Source organism: Nycticebus coucang, chromosome 21 (genome assembly GCF_027406575.1).
Source record: "Nycticebus coucang isolate mNycCou1 chromosome 21, mNycCou1.pri, whole genome shotgun sequence".
In the NCBI taxonomy this organism is placed as follows: Eukaryota; Metazoa; Chordata; class Mammalia; order Primates; family Lorisidae; genus Nycticebus; species Nycticebus coucang.
Window position 1 is genome coordinate 26,479,771 of NC_069800.1, and position 22,604 is coordinate 26,502,374.

The following is a 22,604-nucleotide window of genomic DNA, read 5'->3' on the forward strand; positions in this document are numbered from 1 at the left end:
CTCTTTCTTTAAGGCTGCATAATATTCCATGATATACATGTACTACAATTTTATTAATCCATTCGTGGGTCAATGAGCACTTGGGCTTCTTCCATGACGTAGCAATTATTGGGCTGCAATAAACATTCTAGTACAGATGTCTTTGTTATATTGTGATTTTTGGTCTTCTGGGTATATACCTAGTAAAGGAATTATAGAATCGAATGGCAGGTCTATATTTAGATCTCTGAGTATTCTCCAAACTAATTACTGTTATTTGATCTTTGACAAGCCTATTAAAAACATTCAGTGGGGAAAAGATTCCCTATTTAACGACCTGTAGAAGACTGAAACTGGACCCACACCTTTCACCATTAACTAAGATAGACTCTCACTGGATAAAAGATTTAAACTTAAGACATGAAACTATAAAAATACTAGAAGAAAGTGCAGGGAAAACTCTTGAAGGAATTGGCCTGGGTGAATATTTTATGAGGAGGACTCCTCAGGCAATTGAAGCAGTATCAAAAATACATTACTGGGACCTGATCAAACTAAAAAGCTTCTGCACAGTCAAGAACATAAGTATAGCAAGCAGATAGCCCCCAGAATGGGAGAAGATATTTGCAGGCTATACCTCTGACAAAGGTTTAATAACCAGAATCCACAGAGAACTCAAAACATATTAGCAAGAAAAGAACAAGTGATCCCATCTCAGGGTGGGCAAAGGACTTGAAGAGAAACTTCTCTAAAGAAGATAGATGCGCGGCCTTCAGACACATGAAAAAATGCTCATCATCCTTAATCATCAGAGAAATGCAAATCATAAGTACTCTGAGATATCACCTAACCCCAGTAAGAGTAGCCCACATAACAAAATCCCAAAACAAGAGATGTTGGCATGGATGTGGAGAAAAGGGCACACTTCTACACTGCTGGTGGGAATGCACACCAATATGTCTTTTTTTCAATGAGAGACACAAAATCAACACATGAGTTTTCAAATGAGCACTAGCAACAAAGTCAGCATGGTTACAGGCCTCCCAGTGGAGGTTCTTCCAGGTTCTCAGTGATCGTGGACGGTGGGGTAGAATTTCAGGACACACCACAGACGCCAAGCAAGTGACAGCTTTTTATTGAAAATGAAAAGTACACACTCAGTGAAAGAGCAAGCAGGCTCAGGAGAGCAGCTGCACTGGGAGAAAGTGGTTTTTGGTCTTTTGCAGTCTTACTAATTGAAGGGAGGAATACTCAAGGCTCAGGGGTTAACTGTCACTAAGAATCTAGGTAGTGATTCCTAGAACTGGGGTCTCTCCCAATTTCATATTTTATATGGAAGTGTCAGAACTGTCATGGTGATTTCAAGGGTGAATAAATTTTAAAACCACAATGTAAATGATATTATAATTAGCAAAATCCATGAAAGGTGACAGAGATAGTGTGGTCATCAGCCCTTGTAGTTAACTTCTGCTTGAGGGTTGGGTAACACCTGCACCCAATCTTCAAGCCCTGTCACCCAGTCCCAGCCCTGTCTCCTTGTCTCTTACTATAACAGTGCCACATTCCCATTTAAGTAAACTAAAAAAGTTGGGTTTTACCTGATTCCTTGAAGCAACTAGCAAAACTAGCCTTGTGTTGCCCATTTGTATTCAATTGTCCTTCTCTAAATTTAAAACATGGCTCTTCACTTTTACTATAAATGGGAAGTTACCGTCAATTCTTAGGCATATTTCTCTTTTTCTGGTGGTCTGAGGAATGGAGGAATGTAAGGACTAAGGTTAACTGAAATTCAGAACAGAACATTAAACTATAATTGCTACAAAGGAGTGGAAAGAAAAACAGAGATAATAAAGATGCAGGAAGCTTTAAAGAAGAAAGTAAAATCTCTCCTTTCCTTCTAAACATTAATAAAACTTTAAACCTCTTACTTTTAGATTATAGAAAATGATTCAGGCTTCCTACGCCAAGATTCTAGTTCTCTTTCCCCAGAATAAAAACTAACCATCTATCAATGGCAAAAGTAAAAGCTTTCAGCCTCCTGGACTGGGTGGGAAGGGGAAGGAGGGGTCTCTACAAACTCCCGGTGGAAGACAAAGCCAGATCCACATTCCAGAGAAATCTGGCAGGTCCAAGTTTTTCCTTAAATACAGACTGGCCTGTCACTACGCCAGGTTCTGTAATCTTCCCAGGCTGTCACAGGCTGGGGAAGCCAGGAATCCCTTCTAATTAATGAAGCCGTCCCAACAAAAATTTTCCCACCCATAATAAAGTGGGCTGGGGGAAAGGGAAGAATCAGAGCATGCTTTGTAGCCAAAAGAAATCTAGACTTTGGTGTAATACCTAACTAATCCAAGAAAACAGATGCAGGAAGCAGAGGAAATGATCTACAGAGACAGACAATAAGGTAGGAAATTTTCACAATACTGCTTCACTGGAATCCAGAATTTAAAATCCTAACATCATAAGATGCAATTATTATAGGAAGTGAGGCTGAGCAACATTCCATATTTTTTCAAATGCCTCTAATGCAGGGGGTGGACACATAAACTTTCCCAAGACACCATGCATTCATAATTATTTGATACTTCTGAAAATAATTTCTTATTCAGACTTTTCTTTTTACTAAAGTTCTGTTTTAATGGATAAATGTTCACGATTGTTATGTTACATATCCACATCCATTTCTTGCTTACACTTACAAAGAAAATGGCCTTGCCTTGGCCTCCTTAATTTATCCCACCCCTGCAGTCAGATTAACCCAAGGTGACTCCAGTGAATGCTTTCTCTGACAAGGTGCAAGGAAATGGGAGCACAGAGGATGTGACAATTTAGACCTTTGATGTGCAAAACAGTTCCAACCAGCCACCATGGATAGCAGTGTGCTACATGAGATCTATTTATATACATATTACATACACAGACCAGGGTGGGCGACTGTGTGTGTTTCAGACTTTGCAGGTAATCAGGTCTTTGTTGCAACTACTCAGATGCCTACTCCCTTGCAGCATGAAAGCAGAGGCAACATGTAAACAAATGCTAGTGGTGATGTTCTAGAATAACCTTAGTAACAAAAACAAGCAGCTGGCCTGTGGGCTGTAATTTGCCAGCATCTGACCTAGACCTTTCCCTATCCTGAAAGGTTTTTTAACTTGGGAAATTTTATAAAATATTAGGGTGAGTGCAAAGTGCAGGTTCAAGGTCATTGTGGAGACTTGGGAAGATGTGTGACTGCTGCTACCACTTCTTTCAACTGAAACAAGAAAACTCACGGAATATACAACACACGGCTCTGCCACAAGCCACAATGGCTCAGAACTCTAGAGACTCTGAAAGTTGTAGTTCCAAGGACTCTCATGCACTGCTGCCATTTCCGAGAAATCTGGCCAAGGGAGCAGTTCTAAGAGTTCAAGGCCAGGGTCACAGCAGTGAAAAAGAAAAAAATAAAGCTCTCATATGCAGGAAGGTCAGAAGACTTTTCTTCATTTGAAGAAGAATAAGTTGGGTACATGGATAATTAATACCACTCTAAGGGAAGTCTCAGAATAAACAACCCAGATCAGGGAGCAAACTACTTGGAGTTCACCAGTGTTTCTGTTACTTTAAAAACCCTGCTCTATCCAAATAGCTCAACCCAAATAGCTAAAGGTAGATGCATTTGTATGAAAAATCTGCACAATTAATTCCTCTTAAATTTTATATTCTTCTTCTTCTTCTTTTTTTTGTAAATAGAGGCAGGCTGCAGCTTCAAACTCCTGGGCTCAAGCGATCCTCACATCTCAGTCTCCCAAGTCGTCAGGGTTACAGACAGGTGCATGAACTACACCAGCTAATTTTTCTTTTCCCTGTTTTTCATTTTTTTGAAGGGGTCTTACTATGTTCCCCAGGCTGGTCTCAAATGATCTTCCTGCCTCAGCCTTTCAAAGTGCTGGGACTACAGGAGTGAGCCATTGTGGGTAGCCCAATTTTTTGTATTACTACACAGACACATTAAAGTAGCCTGCTCTGCCTTACCAAGGGCCTACCTTTACCCCAACTCTCACTCATAAGGGGCAGTCACACCAAAAACTTAGCTCTTTTATCTGATAATTACCGCTACATTCCCAAGCATTATGTTTTTATTGCAAATTTCTTACTATTTCAGCTTTACCTACTGTCTATGAAAATGAGAACTTAATGCTTACATGTCACCCTCTTATATGTCCCCTTTCCCAACATGGAGTTCACAACATTATGAAATGCAACCTTTGTTTAAAGCTGAACCATGTAATATACTATGCTTACATTCCCATCTTGCACAACCTTTTCTTTACCTAGAGTTAAGGGTTACATCACTTTCCTTTTGTTTAGTTCCCCTGTATTCCTATGACTAAAACATTCTCATGCTCTCTGATAGGTCTAAACAAAAAACCTCTTCTCAGTGTATCTGAATATATGAGGTATTTTATTCTTTTCTTTTCTTTCTTTTGAGACCAAGTCTCACTATGTCACCCCAGGTGGAGTGCTGTGGAGTCATCATACTAGCTCACTACAACCTCAAACTCCTGGGCTCCAGTGATCTTCCTACTCCAAATAGCTAAAACTATACGCACATGCCATGACACCCAGCTAACTTTTCTATTTTTGTAAAGATGGGGTCTCACTCTTGCTTAGGCTGGTCTCAAACTCCTGAGGTAAAGCAATCCTCCTGCCTCAGCCTCCCAGAGTGCTAGGATTATAAGCGTTAGCCTCCGTGCCTGGCCATATTTTATTCATTTTTGTTAGAGACTTCTTTCATGGAATCCTCTGTCCTGTTCCAATTTGACTGGTTACTTTTGTTGCTTTTATTGGGATTCAGAAACCAATACCCTGAAACATGGTACTTTGACATGCTGAGCTAAAGCAGCAACCTCAAAGTCTCTCTGATCTTCCCTGCCAAGTGCCAATCCATAGTCTCTCCCTCTGAAGTTCCCTTATCTACCTAGAAACTAGACCCCAAATAGCTTTTTCCATCTGGTCCCTAAAATTATCTATCCCAGAAAAGAAGACTGAGGAATGCATCCATACCTGGACAGATTTTTTCACAAGATAATATCTACCTCCCAGACTCATTCTAATCCCAAGAGAATCATTTAAAAATTAATTTCTGTCATTTACCCCTTCATCCCTCTTTCCCGATGAAGAGGGTGTTTAAAGACTCTACCATCTGGTCCTCTGAGTTCTCATATTTTGTATTTCTCCAATGCACACATGTGCATATAATAAATCTGCTATATGCTATATTTTTCCAGTGTTAACTTGGTTTTTTGTCATATTGGTGTGAGCCATGACCCTTTATAAAGAGGAAAAAGAAAATCACCCCCTTCCTACCCTTATACTTTCAAGGTGATCATCAAGGGATATGCATAGGCCCTCACCTGTTGGGTTCCCTATCTCTTGGACACCATATCTGATTTTTTGTCTGTTTATTCCCCAGCATTTGGGAAGAACATATCCTTTATAAAACAGGATATATCAGAAGATAATTTTTCTTAGACTTTGCATCTCTGAAAAATGTCTCTATTCCACCATAACATGCGATTGAAAGTTGGGCAGTGAAGGAAATTCTGAGTTGGAAATCATTTTTCCCAAAATATTCAAAGTATTGTTCCACTGTGTTGTGTCCTAGCTATTCCTGTTGAGAAGATTATTCGGATCCTTGAACCTCTGGTTGGCCTGTCACATAATAGCTTCTTTTTTTGCTCTGAGGATAAAAATTATAGTGTATTTGAAGTCTTCTTTTGTTCCCTAGAATCTCTCTAAACTGAGTTTGTTCATTTACTTTATTCTGCTTCTCTTGGTCTAAGGCTTTTTAAAATCTGTGCTGATACTCTTTTGTCCATTCATAATTAAAATAGACAAAGAAATGACAACTGGAAACTTTGTGTATAGCTGGGCGCAGTGGCTCACTCCTGTAATCCTAGCTCTCTGGGAGGCTGAAGTGGGTAGACTGCCTGAGCTCAGGAGTTCCAGACCAACCTGAGCAAGAGTGAGACCTCCATCTCTACTAAAAATAGAAAAACAAGCTGGGCATTGTGGCAGGCACCTGTAGTCCCTGCTATTGGGGGGCTGAAGCAAGAGGATCACTCAAACGCAGGAGTCTGTGGTTACTGTGAGCTATGAAGCTATGGCAATTCACCCAGTGTGACAGAATAAGACGTGGTCTCAGAAAAAAAAATATTTCACAATAATTATTTAAAGCAATTGTAAATTTGTATATCTATTAATAATATAGCCTCAAAATACACAAGAGTCAAAAAATAAGGAGAGATACATAAGGTTAAGATTATAGTTGAAGATTTTAAAATACTTTGCTTAACCAATAGAACAAGTAGACAAAAATATTGCTAAATACACAGCAGATTTTTATAACACAATTAACAAACCTGACTTAAGTGAAACATACAGAGAGTGCCAAAAAATGTATACACATTTCAAGAAAGGAGAATAGCTATTAAAATTGTAATAATATATACTGATAACAAAAGATGAACACAAGTCACATTTGACTTCTGCAATTACAAGAGGAGCTTAAAGTAGTTACCATCAGCCTGCAGACACTTCTGATTACAGCAAACTACTGTTTGAGCAACGCTGACCAAGTAAGTGTCCACCACATTGCTGTGCATGCCGTTTCAATTTCTTCCTGAAGTACCGCCAGCGCAGCTGGTTTTCTATGGTACACCGCATCCTGTAAGGTCCCCCCTAGGTAGAAGTCAAGGGGTAAGTCAGGAGAACGTGGGAGAAACTCAGCTGCACCTCTTCATCCTGTCCGTTGTCCTGGCAACATGTCATCAAGGTAAGCGCTCACGTCTTGGTTTATGCAATAATCTCGGGATGAAAACTTCCCATTTTGCTCTTTTAAGAATGCATCATATGCTTGTTCTGCTAACTCCTGCCTCACGTGCACAGTGCTCGGTAGACTTCTGTGGCAAGAGTGTCTGTTCAACACCAGAGCATAGAGAAGCAGGCTTGCTGCTGCTGTGTGAGGCCTCCCGGATCTTCCCTTGTGCACATCACACATAGTACTATGTGTCTCAAATTTACCACGAATGCTTGCAGTTGTTAAGTGTGCTGGAGGTTCTGCTACATACTCGTGTCTCCATTGTTGTACTTCCACAGTGTTCTCAATTTCAAATGCCACCTCAAAATGGTCTTTTGCTCCTTGAACGAAAATGGTGCTTCTGTTGTTTTCTTTGACTGTCCTGCCTGTTGCATGGTGACGCTACTTTCATTTGATAAATGTCATCTTTTGAGCAAATACACATTGCTAGACCTAATGCAACTTAGAAAATTAATCTAAATTAATGCATTACTGCTTATAATGTGTATACATTTTTGTCACACCCAGTATATAGTTCACTGCCCTTGAAAACCATTACATTTTTCCAAGTGCTAATGGAACATTTACCAAAATAGACATAAGTACTTTGTTAAATACCAATAACAAAATTAATTAGAAAATCTGTAAATAGGGGCGGCGCCTGTGGCTCAAAGGAGTAGGGCGCCAGCCCCAATGCCAGAGGTGGAGAGTTCAAACCCAGCCCCGGCCAAAAACTGTAAAAAAAAAAAGAAAGAAAATCTGTAAATAGTGTAAACAATATACATTTAAATAACCCATGAATCAAAAACAAAATCACAACTTAAAGGAGAAATTATTTTGTCTGGAATACAACAAAATTCCTACTACAACTGTATCCCTATCCAAACACAGGGGATATAATTAAAGTAAGAAATGCTGATAGAGTAATTTACAGCTTTACGTGCATATGTTAGGAGAGAAGAAAGGCTCTAAATCAATGATTTAAGCATCTACCTTAAGAAACTGGAGGAAGAAGAACAAATTTACCCAAAGAAATTGGAAAGAAAATAATAAAGAAAACAAAGAGATAAAATACAAAACAAGTATACTATGGGGAAAAATAAAATCAAAGCCAGAAGCTGGTACTCTGAAAAGACTAACGAAGTTAATAAATCCCTAATAGAATTAATCAGTAATTGCCCCTTTAGAAGGCTCGAGCTTGGCTGTCAGAATATTTGGAAGCAGGATATAAAAGCTATTGAGACTGAGAGCTGGTAGAAGTACAGAGAATAAAGGACAGCTGGGAATGAACTCACTAGTTAGTGAAACCAGAAGTTGTGTTGAAGAACTACAACTTATAGTTCTTCGTATCCATTAGTTAAGTATACAATTTGTAGATATCCTCATGTAATATTTTATGGTTGATATTGGCAAATTGGTTTATAACCAAAACTATATATTTCTTGGGGCAGGAGCTATTCAATAGAGTTTTTTATGTCATTCTTCCCTTGATAAACTACAATGGAAAATGCCAACTAAAAAAAAAAAATCTCTGCTTACTGACCAAAGGAAACAAGCAACATGGAAACATGCTATCCATCCAAGACCTTGCAGGGGTCCAGGGAAGGGAGAACACAAGGCAGTGATCGAGTGCTTGAAGGTTACCAAAACCACCAAATGTGTGCCAGACGCTGTTGTGTTGTTGTATCACCCACAAGGTGGTAGAATCCCAAGCCATGAAATGAATATAAATTCTGGTCCCAAACCACTGAAATGCCAATGGCCCCAGCAAATTTTGAAACTGGTCAAATGCTCTGCAGGGATTATAGGTCTTTCCACTTGTGTGTTTGTGTGGCCAAGGGGGTGGAAGAGAAAATGCCACTGAAAAGAAGTATACAGTCAAAAATTACAAACTCAGGGCAGCACCTGTGGCTCAAAGGAGTAGGGCGCTGGCCCCACATGCCAGAGGTGGTGGGTTCAAACCCAGCCCTGGCCAAAAACTGAAAAAAAAAAAAAAAAAATTACAAACTCATAAGTAATCTGTCAGTTCCAATGACCAATGTATTCCACACTTAGTAAATAATCATGGAAATAGAAGAGATTATAAAATAAATTATGTTAAAATTATTAAAAAGATAAAAGAAGGAAATGGAACCATATCAGAAAAATAGAACAACTATAAACTACACTTGATCTTCACCAAAAGTGAGAAATGATTAGAGCAAGTATATAAAAAAAGAACTGGTAGAATTTGAATTTCAAAACAATTCAAAATTTAATTCTCACATAAAAATATAATCCCTAAAAACAAACAGGTTAAAGGGAAGATTAAATACAGGTAAACAGATTTTAGTGAACTGGAAGGGGTCCAGTTAAAACCCACCCTGAATGCAACACAGAGAGATAAGGGAAGAAAACTAGGAAATGTAGCACCCGCACAAGCCTCCTGGAGCAGGGTTCACTGGAGAAGACACATGAGGACAGGAGCAGTGGCAGGTGTCCAGGTCACATGCTGCCCAGGACATTCTGGGATTGCACACAGACATCTGGCAAAACTCAATGTCAGACATTTAAAGAAATCCCCATGTGTGGGTCATAGAACTTTTAAGGAAGGTGCATGATTAGGGAAAACACGGGGCCTTGTCTGTGTGATCAGAAGTAAAGATATAATCACAAAGTGATGTGTCAGAACCCTGTTTCTATCTCTATCCTGCCAGCTTAATACTCATGGTTGGGGTAATTCCCCAGCCTGCCATTATCGGGAAGCTATATTACAAGCCTTGTAGGTTGAGCTGTAAGATGGAGCAAAATGATAGCAGAATCTGCCACTTAGATATGCATGGCTTGGAAATCAACAGACTCATCTCTGCCATAATTAGGGAACTGAGGTCCAAGCTTTGTGGTTGACCAGGATGGTCTGCTCTATTAAGTAGTAAGTAGCCAGTTTTGACAAAACTTTGCAAGAGGCTCAGTCCTTTTCTGAGTAAACAGCTTTCAGGGGCTTGGATAAATTAATCTCATTCCTCCAGCATATAAGAAACAATCATGTGAAACTAACCAAGAAATTTCAAATAACAGTTCCAGAAAAAGGGAACAGAGAGAATTAGGAGAAACAGTGTCTGAAGAGAATACGGTTAAGAATTTTCCAAAATTTATGACCTGAATCTTCCAATCTTACATTGCATCCTAAGCCAGAAAAATAAGAACAAGTCTACATCTAGAGATTTCATAGTGAAACTAAAGAACATCAAAGACAAAAATAAAATCTTAAGAAAAGACAAACAGCCAGATGTGGTGGCTCACACTTGTAATCCTCGCACTCTGGGAGGCTGAGGCAGGAGGATCACTTTAAACCTCGGAGTTCAAGGCTGCAGTGAACTATTATGATGCCACTGCACTACAGCCTGAACAACAGAGCAAGACTCTACCTTCCCCCAAAAGACAAATAACAAGGAAACAACTTTTAACTATGCCGACAATGGACTCACATGGTAACTAGCCTCCACGGATGCATTCTGAGAATTCCCCCCTGCCCTGTAATCACATGCTGCTTCTCATGTCAAGACTCACAGCTTCTTCCCTTGACTCTACGCCAGCCCTGTGAGTGCTCTGACCAACAGTAGGCAGTACAGGCAGCACCTGAGTCTTTTGAGCCTAGGCCTTCATTAATTCTTTTCTTTGTTTGGTTGGGTATTTTGAGACAAGGTTCTGCATCATCATAGCTTAGTGCCACCTCAAAGCCCTAAACTAAAGCAATCCTCCTCCCTTAGATTCTTGAGTAGGTAAAACTATAGGTGCGGGCCACCAGACCCACCTAATGTTTTTCTTTCTTCTTCTTCTTTTTTTGGTAGCGTAAGGGGTCAAGGAGTCTCACTGTGTTACTCAGACTGGTCTTGAACTCCTGGCCTCGAAAATCCTCCCACCTAGTCCTCCCAAAGTGCTAGGATTATAGGTGTGAGCCTGACCCAACTCCAGGATTCTAAAAGACTGGCAAATTATACTTCTTTCTTCTTACAAGTCTTGTCCTAGGACACTAACCTTCAAAACTCAGCCATCGTGCTAGAATCCCAAGCCACACAGAGCAGCTCTGTGGCTGAGAACTAAAGGACAACACTTAACATACCAGTAGAGACTCCAACCACAGGCAGCAGCAAGTGCCAGCTGTGTGAGCACACACCGGATGTGCCAGCTACACTGCACTCCTAGATAACTGCAGCCCTAGCCAACATCAAAAGGAGAAATCATTCAACTGAGGCCAGCCTGCAGAATTATTAGAGGAGATAAAAAGAGTAGCATTTTAAACCACTAAGTTTTAAAGTGGTTTTTAAGCATCAGTAGATAACAAAAACATTTCTCAGAAGCAATTAACAGATATCAGAAAACAATAAAAAAAAATCTTCAAAGTGCCGAGGGAAAATAACACTCACCCCAGAATTCTAACACCAACTAAATACCTTTCTAGAGATCAAAATATATTTTTAGACAAATAGTGAAAGTGCACTACTTCTGCACGCTCACAGAAGAAATACTAAAGAACATATGGATACAAGAAATAATTGTAGAACACAACCATAGCCCAGGATGAAGGAGAGAAACGGAGTGGGAAGGGAGGGGTGGGGGGAGGTTTGATAGAGGGAGGGTAAACAGTGGGACCACACCTACGGAGCATATTGCAAGGGCACAAGTCAGATCTGTCAAGTGTAGAACACAAATGTCTCAACACAATAATCAAGTAAATGAGGCAAAAGCTATGTTGACTGGTTTGATGTAAGCACGTCAGATTGTATAAAAAAACCAACACATTATACTCACATATGCATAAATGTATTCATGATCTATGTGTATATGACTTAATTAAAAAAAGAAAAGAAATAATTGTAAGCAATTATTATAATTCTGTCCCCACCATCAGGGACAGAAAAGAGACACAAAAAAGAGGAAAATGACAGAGGGCAGCAAGGCAAGAGAACTGGCCCCTGGCACGGACCCGGCACAGCATCTGCCGCCTGTTGCTTTCACTTTGGTCTTTTATCTGCTTTGCATAATCAGAAATCAAGCCACAGCGTGCAATGTGAATGATAATTTTTAACATTAAGAATCATGTTATGACAAAAAAGCAACTTAAAAAAGGCTTGAATGAACAAACTCTTATAACCATAGGAACTATTAATCTTCTCCCCCATTTCATTCTTAAAATATAAATTTTCAATGTGCCTCCTTAAAATTTTCAGAGTCCCAAATGTAAAGAGTACAAAGAGGTCTAATGCAGTGGTTCATGACTACAGTCCTAGCAATCTGGGAAACCAGCCAGACACTCTGTCTCTACAAAAAATTGAAAAATTAGCCAGGCACTGTAGCAGGACTGTAGTCCCAGCTACTCAGGAAGATGAGGCAGGAGAATCACTTGGGCCCAGCAGTTTGAGGTTGCTGCGAGCTATGATGATGCCACTGCACTCTACCTGGGGCAACAGAGTCAAACTCTGTCTTTAAAAGAAAGAAAAAAAAGTTTGTCTGTTTTTGAGCACTTATCAGTTACTCTAATTTTTCAGAAGAATCAAAACGCAGGCACAATGGATGAGAAGGTTTTGCAAACTCTGAAACTCTGAGTCTTCTCATTCTGGAATTGGACATTAACTGATTTGTCCTATAATGTGCCAGTAGGGGATGACGAGAAGCTCCTCAACGCTGTTCTCTTCCAACCCAGAGTTAAGAATACAAGGCCACTGTATGTTCTCGGCCAGTAGCAATCATGGTAGGGATGAAAGCCTCTCTGTTTGATGCAGACACAATTGTAAAACTTAGCAATCAAATGGACAAATTGTTTTTATTTTATATAGGAAATTGTCTTCCAAAACTAAAATACTTGAATTGTCAGAAATTATAATCTCAGTTTGTATTAGTTTTTGAATGCTCCCACTGAGGCAGTGTTAACATTACATAAAATATGAATAAATGGAAAGTAAACAACAAAGAGTAGAAAGTTCAGAACTTCAATTTTTAATTAACATAGGACTTAGTTATATCAGAAAGTGACCAGTCATTTTTTAAAAGGCTATTAAACATTACTTACTTTAACAGCAAATTTCTTAGATGCCATTGCTTACTGATTCCTCGATAATTTCAGACCTTTACAAGACAGAGAAAAAAAATAAAGTTACATCAAAATATCTTTTTATTTGTATATATATAGAGGGGAATGGTTGGTAGAATAATAAAATATTAATAGGTATTTGTGAAATGAATGCTCACTTATAATTGCCCTTAACCAAAACACTATATTAAACTGTTAACTTAAAAACTACCCACAAAAAGAAAATAACAGGCCTAGAGGGCTTCGCTGGTGTATCTACCAAATGTTTAAGGAAGAACTAATATAAACCCTTCACAAACTCTTTAAAAAGAATAAAAGTGTAAGAAAAACTTCTCAAATCATTCCAGGAAACCAGTATTATCTTGATACCAGTAACAGAGACATCTCAAGAAAACTACACACCAATATCCCTTGTAAAGGACACAAAAAAATCATCAACAAAATACTAGCAAACCCAACAGAGCAACATGAAAAGGGTTATTTTATATACTATGACCAGGTTAGATTTACCCCCAGGAATGCAAGGGTGGTTTAACAACTGAAAATTAATCAAAATAAATACCATATTGCCAGAATAAAAGAAAACACACACACCTGATCATCTCAAATACAATAGAATGCATTTTAAATCAAATGCTTTTTTGATAAAACAAAACAAACAAACAAAAAAAACCCTCGTCTCTAAAAATAGCCAGGCATTGTAGTGGGCACCTGTAGTCCCAGCTACCTGGGAGGCTGAAGCAAGGGAATTGCTTGAGCTCAAGAGTTTGAGGTTGCTGTGAGTTGTGATGCCACGGCACTCTGCTGAGGGCTGTCTCAAAAAAAAAAGGGGGAATGAATTAGTACTCTCACTCGTTGCTGACAGGAATATAAAATGTTGCAGCCACTTTGGGCAATAGTTAGGCAGTTCCTAAAAATTTAAATAGAGTTGCCATATGATCCAGCATTTCCATTCCTAGGTATATATCCAAGAAAAATAAAAACATGTCCCTAAAAAATATACAGGAATGTTGACAGAAGCATTATTAACAATAACCAAAAAGCAGGAAAGAACCCAAATGTCCGTCAGCTCATGAATGGACAGACAAAATGTGGCATATCCAATACAAAGAATACTGTTTGTCAATAAAAAGGTAAATACTCCCCTTTACTGTGCTCAGCCAGGCAGCTGCCCTCTTCTACCCCAGCAGAAACCTGGAGTACTGTTGGTAGCAGCTAAGACAGAAGTTCTCTGGTCTGGAAAGTACCAGACACATTATAAGGTGGGGACTATTGTCCTGAAAACAGAGATCAGGAAGAGAACTTCCCCTTCCCCTCTCCTCTCTGCCTAACTCTCCATACAGGAGATCGAAACTTCCCTATTCAGGGAATTAAACTAAACTAAAAGGCAGAATCTAAAAAATATTGACATCAGGGGTTCCCTAAGGAAGCAGCCTAGACAAATGGCTCTAAAGTGAAGTCCACAAACACAAGTCCACACCCATGTGCAGACACCTAGTCACCTTTGTAATGTCCTGTTCTCAAATATTACACAAGTAAACACCAGGAATTACCTATCCTGGGGCAAGATTCTGTCGAGGAAAAAAAAAAAAAAAAACAGACCCAAAAAAATACTTAGCCGAACGAGACTATGCAAAGAGAAGGAAATTTTTTTTTTTTTGTAGAGACAGAGTCTCACTTTATGGCCCTCAATAGAGTGCCATGGCTTCACACAGCTCACAGCAACCTCCAACTTCTGGGCTTAAGCGATTCTCTTGCCTCAGCCTCCAGAGTAGCTGGGACTACAGGTGCCCGCCACAACGCCCGGCTATTTTTTGGTTGCAGTTTGGCCGGGGCCGGGCTTGAACCCGCCACCCTCAATATATGGGGCCGGCGCCCTACTGACTGAGCCACAGGCGCTGCCCGGAAATTTTTTTTTTTTTTAAATAAATGAAAACTATTAGGGAGATTGGGGATACTATATTCATAAAGTAAAAAATAACCAGATAAGCAGAACTTTCAGAAAACAAATTAAAACCACAATAGCTGAAATAAAGAGAAAACTTAATAGGAGTGGGAAGTTAAGTCTCTCAGAAACTTCAGGAAAAATAAGAGCGAAAAAAAATAAGAAAGAACACCTTAAAATTAAAGGGTCAATATGGCAGGACCAACACAGGAAAATTAGGGTAGAAACAGACCTGTATTAGGCCATCTATTATAGTGAAATTTTAGGCACTGGGAACAAAAAGAACCTTCAAAAAGTTTTTTGGGAGGGTCTGGGGGTAGGAGGTAATAAGGAGCCAGAACTAACTCTGCCTCAAGCAACTCTGGAAACCACAAGGCAATATCTCAAAAATACATTATCTCAAAAATTCTGATGAAAATTGCTTCCACCCTCCCACTGAAGTTAAACTCCAGAGAGGGGAGTTTACTGTTTGTCAATAAAAAGGTAAATACTCCCCTTTACTGTGCTCAGCCAGGCAGCTGCCCTCTTCTATCCCAGCAGAAACCTGGAGTACTGTTGGTAGCGGCTAAACATTTTTAGACATGCAAGTGCTTAAAAAAATGTATGTCCCACACATCCTTTCTCAGGAAGCTTCTGAAGATGTGCTTCGCCAAAATGAGGAAATTAACCAAGAAAGAGGAAGATGCAGGAAACAGGAAGGGCAGAGGAAGGAGGAAACAAGAAAAAGGCAGAGGAAAGCTGAGGGTCTGGAGGAGGAGACTGCAGGAGAGGCGTGGGCACATGGGGCGGAGCCGCTGGCTCACAATGCAGCAGGCTACATCCAGCAAGGTCTGCAGCACACAGATGAACTTTAGACGACTGGTGGAATAAGAGACTGAATTAGGACAGGTATACGAAAAGCTACACAGCTGAACATTAGTAGCAAGGCCATTACTGGCTGCACACTAAACAAGAACTGTGCAGAAAATAAAAAGCAAAGAGTACTTAAGACACAGCTCCATTACAATTAGCATTTACAGCCATAATAGCAAACAGTGAATTTTGACCTAAACAATATAATGTTTACAATGATATTAAGAGGATGGGAAATATACATGTTATGTATGTACGTATACAAGGTGGGGGTATAGGGATAAAAGGGAGCTAAGCTCTCTTCAATGGTAATGGAATGTTTCAGAAGCAAGGGTAAGACCAGTAAAAACAGCCACAACAGTTACAATAAAGCAGAAATGTTAGTGACAGGGATCCAATTGTTTGTTTATTTGTTTCCGAGACAGAGTTCCACCCTACGCCCTGAGCACAGTACAATGGTGTCATAGCTCACTGCAACCTCAGACTCCAGCTGTGGGCATCCGGCTGCCTCAGCCTCCAGAAGCCGCGGGGATTATAGGCGCTCGCCATGGCTACTGGCTGGGTTTTTCCATTTTTTTAGGATTTGGGGTCTCACTCTCGCTCAGGCCTGTCTCCAACTCCTGAGCTCAAGCAATTCCCCCTCCTCAGCCTCCCACAGTGCCAGGATAAAAGGCTTGAGGCACTGTGCCTGGCCCAATTTTTTTATTTTTGGAGACAGCATCTCCTTCTGTTGCTCCAGACTACCATACCCCTGCATCAGCCTAGCTCACAGCAACCTCAAACTCCTGGGTTAAAGTGGTCCTCCTACCTCAGCCTCCTGAGTAGCTGAGACTACAAGTGCCTACCACAATGGCTGGCTAATTTTTCCAATTTTTTTTTTTTTTTTTTAGTAAAGACAGGGTCTTGCAATTGCTCAGGCTGGTCTTGAACTCCTGATCCTTAACCTCGTGGAGTGCCAGAATTATGGGCATGAGTCACTGCATCCAGTGGAACCCAATTCTTAACAAGCTAAACTTTGCCCCAACCTGAAAAACAAGGTGAAGAGGGCTCACAAGCATGGAGAAAGGAGGGACCATCATTCCCAAGCCTTGTACAAGGGACTACCCACCTGTCCACATCGTGTACGGGCTACACAGGCACTATTAGAGCAGTACTGTCCACAGAAATACAAAGGCAAGCCACAAAGGTCACTGCAAATTTTCCACTAGCTGTTTTTAAGAGAACGGTAAATAGAAACAAGTGAAGTTAATTTCAATAATATATTTTATTTAACCCAGTATGTTAAACACATTCTTGCTGCTTTAACTAAGACTTTGAAATTGGGTAGTTTCCATTTCCAGCACATCTCAATTTGGACAGCCCACTTGTCAACTATTCGACAGACACTAGAAGTTAATAGCTACCATAATGGACAGCACAACTTGAGAGCACTTTTTTTAACTTACTTATTTTTTAGAATATAAAAGTATTAAGTTTTTTTTATATTACAGACAGGAGAAATAGTAGGGGGAAGAGATGAGAGAGACGAAAGCAGAGAGTGAGAGAGGGTGGACTGGGGAGGGAGAAAGGAGCACTGCTCTGCACCCAAAGAAAAGAAGACGTGAAGAAGGCCCACCTTTTTTTTTTTTTTTTAATAAGAAAAGTACTTATTTCTCTTCTTTAAATTTAAATTCCTTATTTATAAAATAATAATACCTAACTCAAAAGTATTGAAAGGAGTAACTAAAATGACAAATAAAAATACCCAATATATAAAGACAAAGAAAAACAAACAAAAACCACCCAATATAATGATTTATAAATAGTAGGCCTTTGATAAATGTTAATAATTACTATTAGGGGTGATTTTCTAAAACTCTGGTATGCTATTGATTATAATTTTTTAAATGGACAAAAATATCTTTATCTAAACCCTAATCACCTTCAGTGTTCATGTTCCTTCTCTGAATAACAATGCACATGACTTAGAAAAATATTAACGTTCATCTCAGCAAGGCCATTTAGACACAGGTGTAAATGGAAAAAGGTAAGTTCCTGAAAAATCAGGGACATGTGTTTTAAAACAATATATATGTATAAAGGTTGTCCTGGAAACTTAAGTCTTTAAAATTATATTATTTGAGCCTAGTAAACAAAAAATCAGTAAACTTAAATATATTAAATAGGCTTAAGAATTAGGGATCCCCTCTATTAGGGTAACTAAAGGGTACTCAACTGGCAATGAGGGATAAAGTTTTGCCAGCAAGTACCCAACCAAAGGTGAAGCACATAGAATCTAAGTATTTTTTAATTATACATAGTTTTCTAACATGTCCTTTTCCCAAAGGACAGGTGGACCACATGGAAAGTCAGGGCAAGGCTCTCAGAGCATATCTGCCTTTTGATAGGTCATGAGCTACATTATAGTGAAAATTATTTTTTTAACTCACAATAAAGTGTTTTCCTATTTTTTTTCTTTTTTGAGACAGAGTGTCACTTTGTTACCCTCTGTAAAGGTGTGGTAGCATCATAGGTCACAGCAAACTCAAACTCTTGGGGTCAAACAATCCTCTTGTTTCGGTCTCCTTGAATAGCTAGGACTATAGGTGCCCACCACAACCCCTGGTCATTTCTTTTTTAGAGATCGGTTCTTACTCTTGCTCAGGCTGGTCTCAAACTCCTGAGCTCAGGCAATCCACCTGCCTTGGCCTCCCAGAGTGCTATGATTACAAGCATTTTTCTATTTTAATTTTTATAGTAAAGCAAGAGCAGCTACCTTCACTTTTTAAAGTCTGGATTCTTCATAAGGTATCATCAAAGACCAATCTCAAAAATACCACCTATGGGAATCCAGAACAGAAAAACATATTTTTGAACATAAAATAATGTGGTCTGCTAATGTAAAACAGGCTACACAGTCAAAAGGACATAGATATTTTGAATATTTTTAATCCATTTCCAGTATCATGAGCCATTCTGTCTCAATGTATATAAATTTTTCACTTGTTTCCACAATGTTTGGATACAAAAAGTCACCATTTTATGTGTCAAAGAGATCTTACAAACCATCTACTCCTGGCCTTGCTGTTTATTCTCCTAATGAGAACTTATGGGACCCAGCCAGGGTCTCACAGCTGATAGCCTAGCCAGCGGCTAGATAGGGTCCAGAGAGGCACCATCTGTCACCTGCAGAACTGCCAAGGTCAATCTCTAACTAGACAAAATAGGTGTGATCTTCCTCAGCTTCCCACCAAGGCACTAATTCCCACTAATTTAGTTGCGTATGACTTCAACTAAAGCTACATGAGTAGTGGCTCTCTCCTACTAACCAATGAAAGAGAAAGAGACAGAAAGAAACTCCATAGTTAAAGAAAATGTAGTTTTAATGAATTTATCATTATGTTATGTAATATGGTACCCTTTTTCATATACAGAATATAAATAAATGAATTCCACCAAGATAAAGCTCATAAACATCTAGATAGCCAGATGCATAGAACTTGAGCTTACATATTTGCTAAAATCATTTCAGATGAAGAAAGCACCTTTCCTTTGGTTCATTACATAATTTCAGATAAAGAAAGCACCTTTCCTTTGGTTCATTACAGAATTAGGCACAGGTGCTGGGAATAAACTAAATGATGAACCAAAATCTGAACTAAACTAAACCAATTTGCTAAACCCCAAATATGTAAAATCTTACTTAACTTACGATGGAAAAAGTACTCTCTCTTAAGTGAGCAGCCCTCAAAGCAATGTCTAACACTAGAGGGTGCTCAAGAAAAATCTGTGAGATGAAAAAATGTTCCAGACAATCGGAACTACATCATGTATACACACAACCTTTTCATTTTTGCCATTTTTAGAGAAAATTTCCAAAAATATACTGAATCTTTACTGATGTTTGTAAAAATGCCACATATTGAGTATTTCGTTTGGTATTCCAGATCAAAACTATCATCTATCATCACTCTAGGCAATATATGTATTACCACCCTCTGAGGTGCTGGCTCTTAATGCTGCTCACCAGCAGACCCAAGGAGCCTTCTGTATGCTCCTGCGGACTTGCCATGAGCTGTCAGGGTGCCTGTCTCCTGCAGCTCCCTTCCTTATCTTTTTTTTTTTTTTTTTTTTTTTTTTTTTTTTTTTTTTTTTTTTTTTTTTTGTAGAGACAGAGTCTCACTTTATGGCCCTTGGTAGAGTGCCGTGGCCTCACACAGCTCACAGCAACCTCCAACTCCTGGGCCTAAGCCATTCTCTTGCCTCAGCCTCCCGAGCAGCCGGGACTACAGGCGCCCGCCACAACGCCCGGCTATTTTTTGGTTGCATTTTGGCCGGGGCTGGGTTTGAACCCGCCACCCTCGGTATATGGGGCCGGCGCCTTACCGACTGAGCCACAGGCGCCGCCCGCTTCCTTATCTTTTAACCTGCACCAAATAGGCACAGAAGACTAAGGAACTAAGGTTAATGGGATGTTTTCCAAGCCACTCTTACATAGATTTAAACAGACTTCATTCAGTGTGAAGGTTTTCAGCCGTATGTTTTAGATATTAAAATGACTATTAACTCTACTTCAGGGTTAAAGTTTCTATAATGGTGAAATAACTGCCATGGTACACTAGAAAGTGTCCCCTGGATTTGAGCCTCACAACTTAATTCTTCCTGCCTTAGCAGAACAGTGAAGGTGGACAGGCTTACCTCTATCAGTGTACTCCATTTCTCTAAAATCCAACAGTAGTCCAAGGAACAAATAAAGCCAGCGCACAGATTCTTCCAGAGGAGGGAATAAGAGGGAAATCATTCCATGCTCATTTTATGGAGCCCTAGAATTTCTTAATCTAAAAAAAAAAAGCTACAAAAAACAAAGCAAACTTGCTTAGTGATGAACCCCAGAAGTAATTTCTTTGAAACAGGTGGAAAATGTGGAATTTAAAATATAATTTCAACTAGCATCCGCAAATAAAAATGATCTAGGAAAAAACTTAGTATTAAGATACATGCAAAAACTCCTCAACTTGATTTGCTAACTTACTGCACTTACATAATCTTGAACAGGGAACCTGGGGAAAGAGAAAGAGGCCCAAGATACTTCGAGAGAAAGGAGGAAAAAAATAAAAACAGAGGAGGGAGTTTGTCTTACAAACTACAAGTAGTTCAACATAGCAAAAGTGCTACAATGCTACAGTAAATAAACTGAAGTGTTGGCAAAGGGGGAGGCGAGAAGGCAGAAGGGACGGACTGTACGGCCTGGAAGCAGCCCCGTGCAGTTACAGAAATGACATATGACGGGAGCAGCAGTGCAAGCTAGTGGGAAATTAAGATGCTACTCACTTCATAAATTGTGGTCAAACAACTGATTTTACCCATTTAGGAAAAAAATAAAATTGTACCTCTGTCTCACACAAAAATCAACTATAGTCAATTATAGACGGGATAAAAACTCAAATGTAGAAAACTAAAACCTTTTAGAGAATATTTTTAGACACAAAAAGTAAAAACCGTAAAGATAAACAGTGGTAGATTTGGCCACATTAAAATTAAAACTTCTCTACAAACTAAGAGAAAACATTTGCAATCTATATCCAACAAATGATTTGTATCTAGAATAGATAAAGAACTCCTAAAACTCAATAGTAAGGGATCATATCAAGCTACAAAATTTCTTCATAGTAAAGGAAACAACCAACAAAGAGATAACCCACAGAATGAGAGAAAATATTTGTAAACTACCTGACAGGAGAGTAATAACTAGAATTTATAGATAAAAGAGCTCCAACAACCCAAAATGAAAAAATCAAATAATTCGATTTTAAAAATGGGCCAAGGATCTGACAGACATTTCTCAAAAGATATACAAATGACCAACAGGTATGTGAAAAACACTCAACATCATTAGTCATCAGAGAAATGCAAATCAAAACTACAATGAGATATCCTCTCATTGCTTTAAAAAGGCTTTTATTAATCAAAAAGGGCATAAGGAACGCTGGTAAGAATGTGGAGAAAGAGCAAACCTTGTACACTGTTGGTGGGAATATAAATCAGTGTAACCACCATGGTATGGAGTTTCCTCAAAAACGAAAAAAAACACACTCACGTATGACCAGCACTCTCACTGCTGAGAATACATCCAAAGGAAAGGAGTTTCGTACATCAAACAGGTTTCTACACTCCCATATTTACTGCAGCACTGTGCACAAGAGCCGAGACTTAGAATCAACCTAGTGTCCATCAACAGATGAATGGATAAAGAAATTGTGACATATATACACAATGGAATATTATGTAGCCATAAAAAGAATATCCTGCCATTTGCAACAAGCATGAATGGAACTACAGAAGATTGTTATATAAGCCAAGAACCTGAATGAAAAATCTCCCATGTTCTCACTTCTATGTGGAGGCTAAATATTATAAACAATTGATTGCAGGAGACAGAGTAGAATGATGGTTGCCGGAGGCTGGGAAGGTTAGTAGGGAGAGGGAGATAAAGTGGGAATGGTTAATGGGCACAAAAACGTAAGTTAGATAAATGAACAGCATTTTATAGCACAACAAAGTGACTATAATCAACAATAAGTTAGGGTATACTTGAAAATAACTAAAAAAGAGAATTGGAATGTTCCTAACACAAAGAAATAATAAATGACTGAGGTGATGGATACCCCAATCACCTTGGTTTGATTAATTCTTATTGTATGCCTGTATCAAAACATCACAAGTACCCTATAAAGATTTACTTATGTAACTATTATGTACTCATAATACTTAAAAATAAAAAATTTAAAAAGCAACTCAATGGTAAAAAATATCCAATCAGGGGCGGCGCCTGTGGCTCAGTGAGTAGGACGCCGGCCCCATATGCCGAGGGTGGCGGGTTCGGACCCAGCTCCGGCCAAACTGCAACAGAAAAATAGCCGGGCGTTGTGGCGGGCGCCTGT

At 39.2% G+C, this 22,604-nt stretch overlaps 1 protein-coding gene across 1 annotated transcript in view; it reads right to left on the minus strand.

The window, feature by feature from the left end:
* The window catches only part of SLX4IP (SLX4 interacting protein), a 190,070-nt gene that overhangs the window by 158,096 nt on the left and 9,370 nt on the right, over nt 1–22,604 (minus strand). The window contains exon 2 of the mRNA XM_053574426.1: nt 12,867–12,922. Within this exon, the coding sequence (XP_053430401.1) occupies nt 12,867–12,893 (27 nt within the window). The 5' untranslated portion in view covers nt 12,894–12,922. The remainder of the gene's footprint in view (nt 1–12,866; nt 12,923–22,604) is intronic.